The sequence below is a fragment of the Motacilla alba genome, chromosome 1A (genome assembly GCF_015832195.1).
Source record: "Motacilla alba alba isolate MOTALB_02 chromosome 1A, Motacilla_alba_V1.0_pri, whole genome shotgun sequence".
In the NCBI taxonomy this organism is placed as follows: Eukaryota; Metazoa; Chordata; class Aves; order Passeriformes; family Motacillidae; genus Motacilla; species Motacilla alba.
This window is the reverse complement of record NC_052031.1, coordinates 60,449,546-60,465,044: the sequence shown is the minus strand read 5'-3', so window position 1 is coordinate 60,465,044 and position 15,499 is coordinate 60,449,546. Positions and strand designations below refer to the sequence as shown.

Genomic DNA, 15,499 nt, shown 5'->3' with positions numbered 1-15,499 from the left:
TCCTTTGGTGGTTATTTTGTATCTCTTATCTGTTTTGATGGAGATGATAAAGCTGGAACTTTTCCTCCCCTCTAATGAGGGACTGTTTTCTATTTTTAGATTGCTGATGCATCATATCAGGGATTGCTTGCCAGAACTGAAAACCAGAATTAATGTTTTAGCTGCCCAGTACCAGTCTCTACTGAACAGCTATGGGGAACCTGTTGAAGACAAAAGTGCTACTTTATTGCAGCTGATCACCAAATTTGCCACAGAATATTGTAATACTATTGAAGGAACAGCAAAATACATAGAGACTTCAGAGCTGTAAGTACAAATGTTTTCTTGGAATATTGATTGAGTGGTTTGGTTGACCCAGTGGCTCTTACTGGCTCTCACTGGCAAAATTACTACACTGGACCATAACATACTCAAAAATGTTTGAATCCAAGCAACTGTAAAAAAGATTTTCAATGAGAGCTTTCTTCTTATTTGCTACTTCAGGTGTTATTTTCTTCTTTCAGATGTGGTGGAGCCAGAATCTGTTATATTTTTCATGAGACTTTTGGAAGAACTTTAGAATCTGTTGACCCTCTGGGTGGCCTTAACACAATTGACATTCTGACTGCCATTAGAAATGCCACTGTGAGTGTTCTGTATTTCTGAGTATTCTGGCTGTATGTTAGATAGGAAGCTAAGGTTTAATTCTATATAAGAGGCACAACTTTGAGATGGTTCAGTGTTTTCCTGACAGATTTGGTTTCTTGCTAATATAGGAATTGGTGTTGCTGAGAATTAACAGAGAAAAGCCACTTTAAAATTTTGCAGTATATAATAAAATGTTCACTCCTTCAAGCTTGACTTGGGATGTCAGGCATGTCAGTCTGCTTTTGTACTGTGTCTGTTGTGTGTGGACAGACAGGCAGGTTTCTGCATGGTCTTGGAGCATGAGGTACTCCATAGCAATGATCTGTGTGTATGTTCCTGTCCTTCTGTAAATGTAAAATGTAAAAACAGGATTTAGTAACAGGAAAGATGTCCTATTTCAGGTAAAAAATGTTATATGTATAGCTAAGCATTGGTCTGTGTGGTCATAAATGAAATTACTCCAAACACTGAAATCCACCTATCTTGTTGGTATGGCATTAGATGCTCAAGACTGTCCACTAAATACTGGCACTTTCTCTTTCTGAAATTAGAAAGAAAATGTCTTTGCCTTCATAATAGATTTCATCAAAATGTGGATCCTCAAATAGGAAAAAGCATTAGTCAGATTTGTAAGCCTGAAGTGACATGAGTAGGTAGAAATCTCTGAGCTTCTATAAGGCTGCTGGTTAATCATTGTTTAATGCATTTTGTCTTAAAGATAGGAATTTACAGCTTTAATTTTACATATACTTGGGATTTGTTCTGAGTGTCACTGTGACCTGATTTATTCTGGGCCCCATTAAATACTACTTCTTAGAAATGCATCATGTTTTATATACGATTTAGCAGCTTTTTCTCTCCTTTTGAACCAGGGTCCCCGTCCTGCCTTGTTTGTTCCTGAAGTTTCCTTTGAGTTGCTGGTAAAAAGGCAAATCAAACGTTTGGAAGAACCGAGCTTGCGCTGTGTGGAGCTGGTTCATGAGGAAATGCAGAGGATTATCCAGCATTGTAGTAATTACAGTACACAGGTAAAAATGCATGCTCTACAGCTGGGATTGTAATCATGGGGTGTGGGTGTGTGATTACTTGCTTAAAAACTTCTGGAAGTCTCCCCAGTGAAATTTGGGTTTGTTTTTAGGAATTACTGAGGTTTCCTAAATTGCATGATGCCATAGTTGAAGTAGTAACCTGTCTTTTGCGTAGGAGACTTCCTGTCACAAATGAAATGGTAAGTTTCCATTTACTGTACTTTTGCTGATAAAAGTGCATGTTTTCTGGAGTCTTGATGTTTCTGTTTGCACAGGAACCCAAGTTATTAACGCAATCTTACCTTATTTGTTAAATTGATAGTTATTTAATATGTACACATTTTGGTGTGTACACATTTGATATGTACACACTCTTCTAGAGTATAGATACATATACAATAGTGGGGTGGGGTTAGGGGTTAAGCACATTGTCCCCTATATTTCAATTTCCCAAGAACAATTCTACAAAATTTCAATTTAACATCTTCTAGTCTTCCTCATATAGGTTATTTCTCTCCCTTGTAACAGAAGCTGTGTGTTTACTGTAGAGTTTGGGATGCAGTGATGAAAATTAAATTAAAATCCTTATTTTAAAATTAAATCCTTATTTTCTCTGTTTCAGAGGCTTGTAATGCCCTTTAGCTAGTGAAAAACTAAAAGTTCAACTTGTACCTTTAAATAAATATTTTTTAATATTAAAATCTGGTTTGGACTGCCTATTGGGCAGTAAAGAGTGTCTCAGTATTTGACTCTGCATTTGATGTGAAAAGCAAAAATGGTTTTGTATATTCACTGTCCCTTGCAGTGAGCCATCTCCCCCTGGTTCACATACTGTAGGTGGTTTGTGGCTGAGTGGTCTTTTGCCATGGGCAGTTAGGCTGTGCTTGCCAGCATTGTAGGCCATTACTCTGCACTGGCATTAGGTTTACTCCCTGAATTTTTGATCTGGGAATATTTTGCATTGCAGGTTCATAATCTGGTGGCCATTGAGTTAGCTTATATCAATACCAAACATCCAGACTTTGCTGATGCCTGTGGGTTAATGAATAACAACATAGAGGTAAGAAAGTATGGTCTCTTAAAAAGTTTCTTGTCTAAGTGAAGGTGAAATTCATAAAAAACCAAATGCTTCAGTTTCTTTCCTTGAAGCACATTTCTACATTTTGAGGCATGAGGAATGTGATGAATTATGAATGTGGTGTATACTCTAGTGATCTGTAGATTTGTTAATTTCTATTGCGTATTTCGTTTGGGATCACTGGTTGATACTTCACTGAAAGGATTCTGTTTTTCAGTCTGGGAAATAAGATGGGCATCTAATTGAGTATTGCCTATGAAATGAAATTTTTTAAGGTGAAATTTAAATATGTAGTTGTGAAATGGCGTTCATGTTGAAGTTACTGCATTTTTGTCTTTGACACAATGTATCAGTAATGTTCCTCTCATTCATGAAAGGATAATACAAGTATTGTTTCCTCTGTTCAGGTTCTAATTTCTGCTTGCTTTTGGTGTTGTTCTTGAATCTCTGTGTTACCACACTTCAGCCTCCCTGAGACATTCTCTCTGTCAGTCTTCTGTCAGTAATCTTGTATTTTTCAAGTCCAAATCTGATCAAACGAGTAGCTGCCATCATCCTGTGGAAGCAGTTCAACAGCCAATCTGCTCTGTTAGATTGGAAGAGCCAGTCTGGTGTTGTTGCAATACTTCATCTCTGTGGCTAAGAGCTCATTAATACCCTTGTGTTTATCCAACACATCATTTTCATTTATCACAGAATCATGGGATGGTTTGGCTTGGAAGGTCATCTCATTCCAACCGCCCTGCCATATGCAGGGACACATTCCTTTAGACCAAGTTGCTCAGAGCCCCATCCAACCTGGCCTTGGACACTTCCAGGGATGGGGCATCCACAGCTTCTCTGGGCAACCTGTTCCAATGCTTCACCACCCCCACAGTAAAGAATTTCTTCCTATGGAATATGTAATTTAAACCTACTCTCTTTCAGTTTGAAGCCATTCTCCCTTGTCCTGTCACTACATGCTCTTGTAGTGTTTCTTTTTAAAATGCTTACATTAAATTTTCCACTCAATACAATTTCTTCTATAATCTGTAGAATTTCTTCCTTCTATACATATATTCTGTACTGACTAGGTATGCATTTGAATTTGACTTGGTAGACTGCTTTTTAATCTAGTTCAAAAACAATGTGTATGGAAACTGCTGTGAGTACAGAAATTAAGACTTTGTGAAGCTGAACAAAATTGTATCATGTGTTACTTAAAGTAGTTCTTTCCTAATGTTTTCCTAAACAGGGCATTGAAATTTTTGAAGAGCCAAACCACGTAAAGCCTTCTTTGGTGGACAATCAATTGTTAATTTCAAGCAAAATCAAGACATTTCTTTGTCCTGATTGCTTCAAATTCTATTTTGCTATGAAGCAAATTCTGCTGCTTCCTTTATTTTGGCCTTATCATGTGCTGGCCACAGAATCAAATCCTTTAGATTACTTGGAGGATTTACAGCTTAATGAGGGCTGTAGGGTATCTGTGGTGAGCCAAACTGTGGAGCTTTGATATTGTTTTTTAAAGGCTCAGGCTTTGATTAGGGACTGTGGTGCAAAAAAACTTTGCAAAACTTCTTACATTGAGAGTTTAATTTTGACCAGGTAAGCAAAGTATCCAAATTATCAAGGGTTTCATAGACCACAGTATTAGCATGGCAGTGCATGAGATGAAATTACTCATGTTTGTGTCTAAAATGGAAGTCATCTGTAAAATGTGAATCTTGCCTGTGTGTTGATACAGAGTAATAACTAATTGAGGTCTTGCTGGATTGTTTTTAAAGGAGCAAAGGCGGAACAGGTTAACCCGGGAATTGCCTTCTGCTGTGCCACGAGACAAGGTAAGCAAATGTTTGATTTTGTTTTTTACATAAAGCTGAATGCATTCTTCTAGATCAAATCTAAGTATTGGAAATTTTTATATGCTGCCTTAGTAACAGTCTTGGAAGCTTCCAGGTATTGAGTTTTTTCTTTTCAGTTTCGTAAGATAGAAGTGGAATATAATTTTCTTTAAAAGATGCAATTTTTGGGAGGTTTTAAATCTGGTATTTTTGAAGACTTGTCTATAAATGTAATAATACACTTATTACTTGAATTTTGTCATCTCAGGTAAGGTGTAAAATGCCTGCAGATGTTGAAGGTGGACTCAGAACTTTCATGCTTAAATTTGTAGCTGAGACACACTGATTTCAAAAGATAAACAAGTGATTTAAAATATCCAACATACTGACTTGTGGTTGGCTTTTGTTAAGTCACTCTTAAAACTGCAGTTTACTGCAGTCTTACTTTCTTTGGGAGCAGATGTTGGAGGTGACATTTTCAGTTGTTCATCGTAATCCAGTCATGTATTCCGTCTCTGGAGTTTGCCTAATTTTATCAGGTTTTGGGATTAGTGCAATGACAGGAGTGGAAGAACCAACCAAATGTCATGGAAAACACTGTCTGGCTATAGAAAAGAACAGTCTGACAACAAGGTGGAATTTTAGACAGTTATTTAATACTATGTGAATTATTAAGAATTCAAAGATAGAGACCATAGTTTAGGATCCTCATGAGGTTGTAACAGGAGTTTCTACAGCTGATAGAAATGTGTTCACTAAGTTCATTACCTTAAAAAGTGAGACAAAGTCCCAGAGTAGATCTAATACTGTTGCCTTTAATCAGTGTAAGACAACCGATTGATGAACTGGAAATTTAAGGTAGCTATCTAGAGATAATTTTCAGTGCTCTTTGATCCTTCTTTTTATTGATTTCCTAGTTAAATCATCAGTGTAGGAGCTTAAATGAAATTGAAGGTCAGATAATCCAAAATAACTGTCTTGAAGATACTTTTTCTTTTTTTTTTTTCCTTCTGTTTTCTTTCTTTTTTTCTTCTTTTTTTTCTGCTTCTATTTCTGTTTTTCTTGCAAATTCAAAATATTTCTTTTCTGGATTTTGAAAGATGCTAGTAAGTAAAAGTGTATGCAATTTGCTAGGTAAATTTGGTGGTCTTCAGTTGAATTTTTTTGTTCCCCTCCCTGCATTTTTTACCTTCCTTAGTCTACTAAAGCTCCAGGTGCATTGGCACCTGCTTCCCAGGAGACTGTTACTGCTGCTTCTGCTGAGGCTGATGGCAAGGTCTGTCTTGATTTTTCCTCTAAGCACTGCATGCCTGTTTCTGTTGTAGTGCACCCCAGGTGTAAGGAAAGCAGTGTGTCCCTAGTGTTCTGTCACCAACAGTGTGTCCTCCCCAGTCTGGATGTCCTCCCCAGTGTGGATTACTTGGCACTACTGGTTTTATGTGCAGTAGCATGTCAAGACATGCCATGAGGTGGCCAAGTCACTGCTTTCTCTTTGAACTCTTGTTTGCAATATGTTGTGGTGCAAATATGCACCTAATTTGCCTCAAACTGTCAATAGATTGTTGGGTGCAACAGTACTGTAATCAGAAGTCTTCAGCATGGCTGTTAAACTGCATGTTTTTAATGTGTTGGCAGTTAAAGAAGGAGGACAAGATAAGCTAAAATGTGAGTTTCCTGCTTCCTGCAGGGAATCTTTACAGGCTTTGTTCAAACTGAACCTCCTTTGTGTTGTTCCACATAATTGTTGAATCCCCAGTTTACTTATATTTGTGAAATGTGTTCTGCAGTGTTTTTTACATGTTAGGTGTGCTGTCTCATGTGTTAAAATAATAGCTCATTATTCCTCTGAAGGCTTTTCTGCTAATTGCTCTTGCTATGAGTCAGAAAAGATGGGCAGTCGCAAGTTTGCATATTAGGAGTACCAAGGGGACTCGGGCTTTCTGCTTTATTGCACATTCAGATTTTAATGCAAAGCTTCCATTTCTGTCCTAAGCAAAGTGGTTAAAGTAAAATCTAGTAAATAGTAGAATTTTAGCTATTATTTTTATCAGTGTTTTAGAGGTTTTGATATGCTGCAGAATTTAAAAAGAAACCAAGAGCCACTGTGAAGATAGTGTTGTGACTTAGGAAGTAGCAGGAAGCTGCCAGGCTTGGTTTGGATTTCCCATAAGCCCTGTCCTCTATGGGGTGACACATTTCACACTCTCTTGTGTGGCTTTGTTTCTGAAACTGCTTTGGAGGTAGAGCAGGCTCCACAGTAACACAGAATGAGAGTGGCATTTTTGTCATTTTGAACAGCTGTCTTGCAATCAGAAATCATGCAGTGGAGCTTTCCTTAACAACAGTCTTCTCTTATTAGCAGAGTTTGATTTAAATTCCTAGTTGTACAATGCCTTTGAGCAGTTGTGCAATTTAAATGAAATTTTTGATGTGCACAGCTTAGCTGGGTTTCCTACTGTATGCTGCTGCTGGTATTCTACTTGCTGTGCTTTGTTTCTCACTTTTTTTCAGATTTAAGATAAGCCTGTGGTGTTTCATTGTAAACACAATAGATAAATTTAGCTTTTTTCCTCCTATATCTGAAGCAAGACAAGTACAAAGCCTTGAATGACCTTTTTCAAACAGGACTAGATTTTAAAGCACAGAGTAAATAGAAGGGATATTAGGCTTGTGGAAAGGTACAAAATAAAAATTGCCGCTATTCTTCATCAAAATAAACTTTTGTTTTCTTAATACTAATTAATATATGGTGGATACCACCCACTAATATTTCTTTTGTTCAGTGATTCCTAATGTTTGAGAATTGGGTTGTTACATCTTTTCTCAGAAGATTCCTGAGTCATTCTTTGTCTGGAACTCCCCAGAATCTCTGATCTTCACTTTGAGAGGATGAAGATTTTTTGTTTTGATTTGTTATAAAAAAAGCCTTCTGTAAATTCTGACAGCTCAAATATGATCGTAGCTGTGCTAACTCAAAACAGAAATGTGCATATTTTTTAGCTGTTACTGTAAGAAACTTCAGTTTGTATTTAAATAAAACCTGAAGTATTTAAATTCAAGTATTGCAAGAGCTGTGGTGATCTTCAAAATATATTTTCAGAATGATCCTGATAGTATAGGACATATGGTCAAAGCCAAATGACTTAGAAAGACCACCCCATATTTCAAAAGTGATTTGTAGACCCTTAAAATGCTGTGGAACTTGCCAGGTGAGAAATTTTCATACCCTTTATTAGGGACAGTATGAGTTTTAAAGGCTTTCATTTTACTGGTACCTTTTGTGAGTTGTAACCAGCGAAGGGAGAATAAATGTGGGGAATGTGAAGAACAGAATGAAGGAATATACCTATGAAAATCTTATTTTTAGTGATTTTTACCTGTCGTGATTTGATCAGATGCTTCTCTATAGTGGCTAAGCTCTAATTCTGCCACGTTTTTTCAATGTGCTGTTTGTGCAGAATCCTTCTGTAGGAGCAGATGCGCCTCAGGAGTCTGGAACAGGCAACTGGAGAGGAATGCTGAAACCCTCCAAAGCAGAAGAGGTATCAGCAGAGGAAAAATCCAAGCCAGCTGCAGCCCTACCTGCTAGTCCTCAAAAAGGACATGCTGTAAACCTATTAGATGTGGTGAGTCTTGGAAGACAAATTCCTTTTCTTTGTAGTTCAGGCTCAGGAAAGAAAATGTCTTAATTCCAGATCTTGTAACTTTGCTGCTAATATGTGGTCTCTTTGTAAATAATTCCCACTATTGCAACAAGGAGCTCCAGCCAGTCTCTCCTGCTTTGCTCCTTGCCTGATTCCAGTCTCCCTGCAGCCTCCAGGGAGGGCTCCAGTTTCAGGCTATGATTGGGGTAACTGGCTTCCTTTCACAAATTCCTGTGCAAGTGAACTCCTTGGCTAGATAGCTGTTGGTACAGAAACAAATTTTAGCTCAACTCAAATTCCTGCTCTTCTTGTGCTGAATTTTAATGTTTATATTAGAGGAGAAGAACCATTGAAGACAAAACCCACTTAAGTTAAAAAAAGATGGAGATATTTGAAGTATTTGGAGATGTTTGGAAAAAATGTAGTGGTGCTCTCTAACCTTTGTTTCACATGCGTGGATTTTGATATGTCCCTAATTTTATTTCTGAAGAACTATAGGTTTGTTGCAAGACAGATTACATCTATCAAACTCAGGCTAAAAGAGTAGTAGTTAGAGTTTTGAGTTGTATTTACAAATGCAAATGAGCAGAATTGGCAAGCTGAGGGTTTTATTTTTTTCACACAGCCTGTACCTGTTGCACGCAAACTTTCTGCCCGTGAGCAACGAGATTGTGAAGTGATTGAACGACTTATTAAATCCTACTTCCTTATTGTCAGGAAGAACATTCAGGACAGGTAAACCCAGACTTCCTTGAAATATTTTAGCCATGCAAATATTGTGATATTTCAAAAATCATATATGTGATCATGTTATTTTTATCGTGTTCTTATGTTTGTAAGAAGAAAGAAAATTAATTTTTTTAGAAGGGACAGCAGCAGTAAAATTTGACCATTCAGAGAATGAAGAAGGACAGAAGGACTTGTTTCCTCTAATGGTTTCAAGTTCTGTATATTATTAAGTAAAAGGTTTAATTATTTAGGAGATGCCTGCTTTTCGGAGGATGCTTCAATTCAGATGGAAGATTTGCAGCAAATAACTGGAATAAACTCTAGGTGATGTGTACCCCAACAGAATTTATCTTTGCCATCCTGTTATTTCAAATGGGAAGTTCAAATAGGAGCTAATGTGTGTGACTCAGTTTTCTAGCACTCAGCTATAAGGATGGAAATGGCATAAAAAAGTTTTCTACTATGGAAAAGTCATACTTTTTCTTTAATGAGGAATTCTGTAAAGCTTTTTTTTGCTTATGTCTTTGTGGAAAGGTCTAACTTCATATATATTTTTATGTATATGGGAAGTCTGGGGTGAAGTACAGGAATCTGGAAACCAGATTTTAGAGCAGGTTAGTGAGGCTCATAGGTGTTTTAGTCTATCTGGTAAACTAATACCTGCAATATAATTTTTAGTATTTCATGGCAGGGGAGTGCTTTGTTTGCCTTAACTTTACTGCACTGTTCGTACTATGTAATATCAGAGAAATGAATTATTTCTTTGCCTCTTTCTCTTCCCATTTACGCATAAAATTTGGTGTTAGGGTTGACATACTTAAATATGTGTCATCCCATGCACAGTAGAGATAGGTTGGTTTCTAATGAGCAAAGTTATTTATTCTTAGTTTGTGTTTTACACTGTTCATGTTTTTTACAATGCAGCTTTTCTATTTGGAAGAAATTAAGTTCAGATGAATTAGTTCTACCCTAATTTTGTACATGATGCTGCTTTTACTTGAGAGAGTTTTTATTTATGGCAGTGATAGATTCCTGGTAGTTTGAGCCAATGCTATGTGTAGCTGCTTTCCTTCATTGTGCATTCTTCATCTGGAACAGACCTAGTTTTGAACAATTATTTTAAGGAAACCATCTTTATGTGCTTGCAGTGTGCCAAAGGCAGTGATGCATTTTCTGGTGAACCACGTGAAGGACACTCTCCAGAGTGAGCTGGTGGGCCAGCTGTACAAATCCCTGTTGTTGGATGACCTTCTCACAGAGTCTGAGGACATGGCACAGCGCAGGAAAGAGGCAGCTGACATGCTAAAGGTAATGAGGAGGTCAGGAGCTCCTGGGAGCAGTTCACCATATCAATGGGAGGCTTTTGGAAGACTTGTCTTCCTTTTTTCTTTACTGCTTTTTAAGACTGTGCCAGTGTATTGCTTTTCTCTGCTAGAGGAATTAAAACCAATACATGACCAGAAAGGATTACATATGAGCTTTTAAATCTGCAGTTTAGCAGGCTAGATAGAAAGTAGGTGCAGTTTCTCTTTTATGGCAGACTTTTAAAACTGTGTATGGTGAAGAAGTCTGCCTCTCTTGAGAATTTAATGGGTTGCCACTTGTTTTGTAATGACACTTGCTAGCTTTGGTTTGATTTTTAGCTTTGCACTTCCCAGACTGCTGCTGTTTTGTCCCTGGGAAATCTCTCCTGCATAACTAACTCTGACTTTTGTGTGTTCCTGTGTGCAGGCCCTGCAGCGAGCCAGCCAGATCATTGCAGAGATCCGTGAGACACATCTTTGGTGAAGACTGTATCAGCCACACTATTTATATGCATTGGAGGTTACCTTGGCTTGACAATTGCTAGGCATGGTATACGGAGTAGAACTTTTATTTATGAACTCTTCTTATCTGTGTACTGCAACTGTGTAAATCTGCTCATGTAAAGACAGTTGGTTTGATTTGCAAACAGAAAAACATGCTGTATTTTGCAAAAGAAGTCGTATTTAATCCATATAATAAATGGCTCTAAATGTTTCCTTACCAGGTTTCTGGTGCAAATTAAAGCAGACCAAGTCTTCTGTCTCAGTGACAGTCTCATTTGAACTTGGGGAAAAACGTTCAAGTTCCAGTGCCTGACTTGCTGAACAGGTTGCCTGTGGTTAAGACAGCCAGTGTAGTCTTGTGGCATAGTTTTAAGCTGCTTTTCCAGTAGAAGTTTCAATACTGTGAAGAAAAGAGAGCACCGAGTATTTTCTTTCATGAATATATTGCATGCACTGTGACAGATGGAGGTCTCCATTTTATAGCACAGTAGAGATGTCGAGCGTATTACTATGTATGTGTGTTCCCTTTTTTTTTTTCTTTGTCCCCAAATGTTTCAATGGCAGACAAAACTTCAGACTTGATTTCATGGAGTATCATGTAGGAAGAATTAGCCTGGAGCTTGTGAACAAGTACAGCCTACTAAAAAGTGGCTGCAGAGTTCTTAATGTGCACTGGAGCTTGTGTATGAATGTTGGAGTTTATAATCAGGCACAAGGACACCTTCCCCTTCCTCCCCCCTGGGACCAAGCCCCTGGACCATCTGATAGTAAATTTGCTCTGGCAGAACTGAAAAATAAAACTGGATTTCAAAACTGTCATGGGATAGTAAGCGTTTCTTTTAAAAACAGATGAAGTTGGCCAGGGAGAAGGGGATGCCCACAAATTCTGCAAATTTTGGAATGTATGACAGTATGAAAGAAAGTCTGTGGAATCGGAATATTTATATCAGAGATTACACTTGCTTTTGAGGAAATTTTGTTGTGCTGTAAGTAGCTTTTTTTTTGAGGACAATCGTAAAATTATGAAATTTTAGGTTGGAAATTAAGTTGATGAGGTTTCATTTTTTGTTTTGATTATAATTCATACAGATGACTATTGATCACACTAGCCTTGAAAAAGTAAACATTTTAATTTTTATGAATAAAAATTTATTTAAACTCCAGCCAGCATACTTGCATGTACTTTTCAAGCAGATTCACTCTTTTTGTATAAAGTGAAAATGTTTACTCTAGTGTTGCTGATACTTTTTCTTTAACACAACTTGCACGAAAAATAGGACACTGTTCTTAACCTCCATGGCTTGATTTTATGGTATTGGGCCATGATAGTGAGGTTTTCATTACCATATGCAGTTCCTTTCCCCTGAAATCAGTTAGCAAAAAAGGAATTTCTCTGGTGAGCTGCTAAAGATTGAAAATTTTAAAATTCAGTTTACAGGGAGCTCTGTTTAAAAATGTATTTTTCTCATGGTAATCTTCAGTTTGGCATCAATATGAGCACAAGGAGTTAAGTCTGACAGATGCAACTTTTGGATACCTCATGTATGATCTGAGGTAATTCATGCAGAACACAGAAATACATATGGTGTATTTTTAAACAGCCTAAAAAGTCAAGGTGTGTGCATTACATGTAACAAATACAAAGGAGGTACTTTTATCTTGCATTGTATCCAGGGATGGTAGTTCTCAGATTTAAGAAATATGACTGAAGTGCAAACCACTTTTTAAATCAATTTGGTGCTCAGTGAAAGCTTTTTAAGTTTTGTCAAAAGCATTACATTTCTGTTTGGTATTCACCTGACACCTCTCTCCCTTTTGCTTTCAACATCCAAGAAGTTTTCAACAAGGTAGTGCCGTCCATAAGTGATCTGCTACCTAAGCTTTAACTCTCTAAGTTCAGTCAACAGTCTCTTTGTGAAGAAATACTCTGATTTGTAAAGTTTTGAAATGCTGCATAAAGCAAATGAATTTCATTTATTGAAGAAATTCTTGCAAGTGATACCTGGCTCTGTAATGTCATGTGAAATTTCCAGTGTTAATTTGGTTTCTGAAATGTTACGACTTTTTTTGTTTAAGTTTCACAAAAAGTTTCAATTTGGTAATGTTTGAGTGCCAAGAAATGAACTTGATTTGTAATCCTTAATGCAAGACTTTGAAGGTCCATGCTGTAACAATCCTGTTATTTAATAAACAGATAATACACAAAATTAATTATGCCAGAAATAGTTTTGGACTGACTTGTAGTTCTGGTGGCAGGACTTACATGCACTTGTAAGTTAGTAGTAGAAATACCTATATGTGTACAACCTTAGTTATGATTTCACTTGTTCTCACTCAATTCTGCATTCTTGAATAGTTCTATAACTCATCATGTAGACAGGCTGCTCATGCCTACTGATAGTTCAGTTCCAGAACACAGCTTGTTTCAAACCTAAAATACTTCAAATGCCACTATTACTACCAGCATAAAAAAAGTTATGGGAAAGCTGTGGAAAAAAGCCTAACGAGGGCAGCAACTGAAAAATTCCCAGATTAGACTGATGGTTTAACTGTCTTCTAGATCACCTTATTTAATTTAAACTTGAAAAAATGTTGTCACCAATGCACAAGTTTTAGCTAACTTGCTCTCCAGTGGGAAGAGAATCATGGAGGGGAAAACCTCCTGTAGCCAAATTCAGATTAGTAAATGTCTGACACTGATACCTGAGCTGCTGTAGTCCTGCTGTAACTAAAACACAGTATCCTCCTGATGTGAACAGCTCGTATTTAGAAGTCAGGTTCAAATTTTACTTAGTAAAACAGATGGGTAGAGGGGGTGGTGGTGTCTGTGTGCTTCAGACCTTACTCTGAAGTAAATGGAGCAGACCTTGTGTAAAACCTGCCTTTGTTCATTGCTGTGTGGATGAATGACAGATGCCAGATTGGATATGGCAAACTCAGATCCCTGCTTTATGGACCAGGGCAGGGGAAAGTTGTGCCCCTGCTGGGGACTTGAATGGAATTATCCTGGGTAATTTTTTTTTTTCTTCAGCTGTGAGAGTAATAGGTAGCTGGTGTTTTCTGTAGTCGCTGAGGATCTCCACTGTATCTGCTTTTTGTTGCTAGTTAGACACTACTTTGAGGTGAGAGCTAGAGGATTGGTTCCTCAAAGTTTAATACCACTTGGATACGGTTTTGTACTAAATGACACTGTTTAAACTAGTGAAGGTGCTTTCATGCTCCCACAGCTTTGAGTTTACCTGCATGCCCTTTCAGCCTTTACCTCTTGACTGGTAGGTGCCACAATAAGGTTAAATTCAAGTCTTCCAACTTGTGCTGTACAAATGTTTTTGGTGGAGCTTTTTTAGTTTGTTGGTTTTAGGTTTTTTTAAAATATCTTGCCCAAATAATTACTTTTCTTTTTGCACTTTTATATCATGCATGTGTAGCCATGTTAAATACTTTTATATTAATTACTTCTTGTTCACATTTGAACAAGTTTGGACAATCTCTTTCTGATTATCTGAATGTACCTGTATATAAGAATTAAGACGAGGCTAAGAAAGAATTGTTGATTTTTCCAGTCATCCTTGATCCTTGACCCAAGTGTTCAAATGCTCAGTTGTGATGGCCCTGTATGGTCATGGCAAGTAGTGCTGGTATCCAGCTCTTCCCCTGGGAAGAGTCAGGGAAGGGTTTGGAGTGCTGGGACTTGGTCAAAGGCAAGCATGGACTAAATTTCTTGGGGTTTATGAATCTTTAATTAGAAACCTTGCATGCAAAGAACTTTAATATTTTTTTTTTGTTTTATGTTGCTAATAGTAATTTACTGATTTAATAGAGGTGGACATATATGTGTGTCTGCACCATTTGGCGATGACGGAAAACAGGCAGGAAAGAGATCAGACATGAAACACTACTTATTCCTGGGAGTTTTTCCTGTAACCAGAAAGAAACTCTCAAATGGGCTCTGCTGTATTTCTCTGGAAGTGAACGTAGGGTGTGTATTGGAGTATTTTGGTCCCAGGTGCATGTTTCTGATTTGCTCCAATGCTTCTGTCATTTAAGGAACAAGGTGGCTATGTTAGGTGGACGGACTTTTCCTTTCCCCTTCCCTTCACCCTTTTCTTCCATGTGCTTTCTTTCAATTACTTTTCATTGTTATGTAACAGAGTTTAGGCTAGAGATGTTTCATTATGAGACGGATAACTAGGATCTGGAAACTGAAATTAACACTAAGAACATGCTGAGCTTTTCAAAGTACCATTATTTCAGTTCCATTGCCTGAAGAAACTGTCATCTATAACAAGCAAGCCACTATATTTTATTACTGCTGAAATCTTGAGTCATGGTGCAAATGAAATCAGCATGAAATTTATCGAGTAAAAAGAAACATAAAGATACCTAAAACAATAACAAACTCCCCACCCAAATCTAGAACATATAACCACATTCCAGAAGATAAGATTAATGCTTTCCCCCTTGTGGCTGCTGTCTCTGCAAATTTGTACTGAAGATTTCATGGACCAGGAAATTATTCTCCGTGGCCTCAGAGTGAGGCCTGGTCCTTGAAAGCAACACTGCAAAGCACTTCAGCTTCCCTCAGGTGTGTCCTGGTCCAGAGATCCTCGTGGTTCTGTTCTCCCACAACTCCTGGGCAGCTAACATAAAAAAATCCCTTTCATGTACATGCTCCAGATCTTCTGGTATAATGTGCTATCTTCCAGCTGCCTGCAGAGCCTACAGAACTAGTACCAGGATATTCCTTCAACAAGGAATGCTG

General features: G+C 37.6%; 1 protein-coding gene across 4 annotated transcripts in view; it reads left to right on the top strand.

The window, feature by feature from the left end:
- DNM1L (dynamin 1 like) overlaps positions 1 to 12,956 on the top strand; it is a 35,592-nt gene extending 22,636 nt beyond the window's left edge. For 2 of the 4 annotated variants that reach the window (XM_038154231.1, XM_038154233.1), the window contains 11 exons: positions 100 to 306; positions 504 to 624; positions 1,500 to 1,655; positions 1,766 to 1,855; positions 2,623 to 2,715; positions 4,500 to 4,556; positions 5,755 to 5,832; positions 8,015 to 8,182; positions 8,826 to 8,935; positions 10,078 to 10,237; positions 10,661 to 12,956. In XM_038154231.1, the coding sequence (XP_038010159.1) occupies positions 100 to 306; positions 504 to 624; positions 1,500 to 1,655; positions 1,766 to 1,855; positions 2,623 to 2,715; positions 4,500 to 4,556; positions 5,755 to 5,832; positions 8,015 to 8,182; positions 8,826 to 8,935; positions 10,078 to 10,237; positions 10,661 to 10,717 (1,297 nt within the window). In that variant the 3' untranslated portion in view covers positions 10,718 to 12,956. The remainder of the gene's footprint in view (positions 1 to 99; positions 307 to 503; positions 625 to 1,499; positions 1,656 to 1,765; positions 1,856 to 2,622; positions 2,716 to 4,499; positions 4,557 to 5,754; positions 5,833 to 8,014; positions 8,183 to 8,825; positions 8,936 to 10,077; positions 10,238 to 10,660) is intronic. The other 2 variants (XM_038154235.1, XM_038154234.1) reach the window with 1 other exon arrangement.
- Positions 12,957 to 15,499: the final 2,543 nt, after the last annotated feature.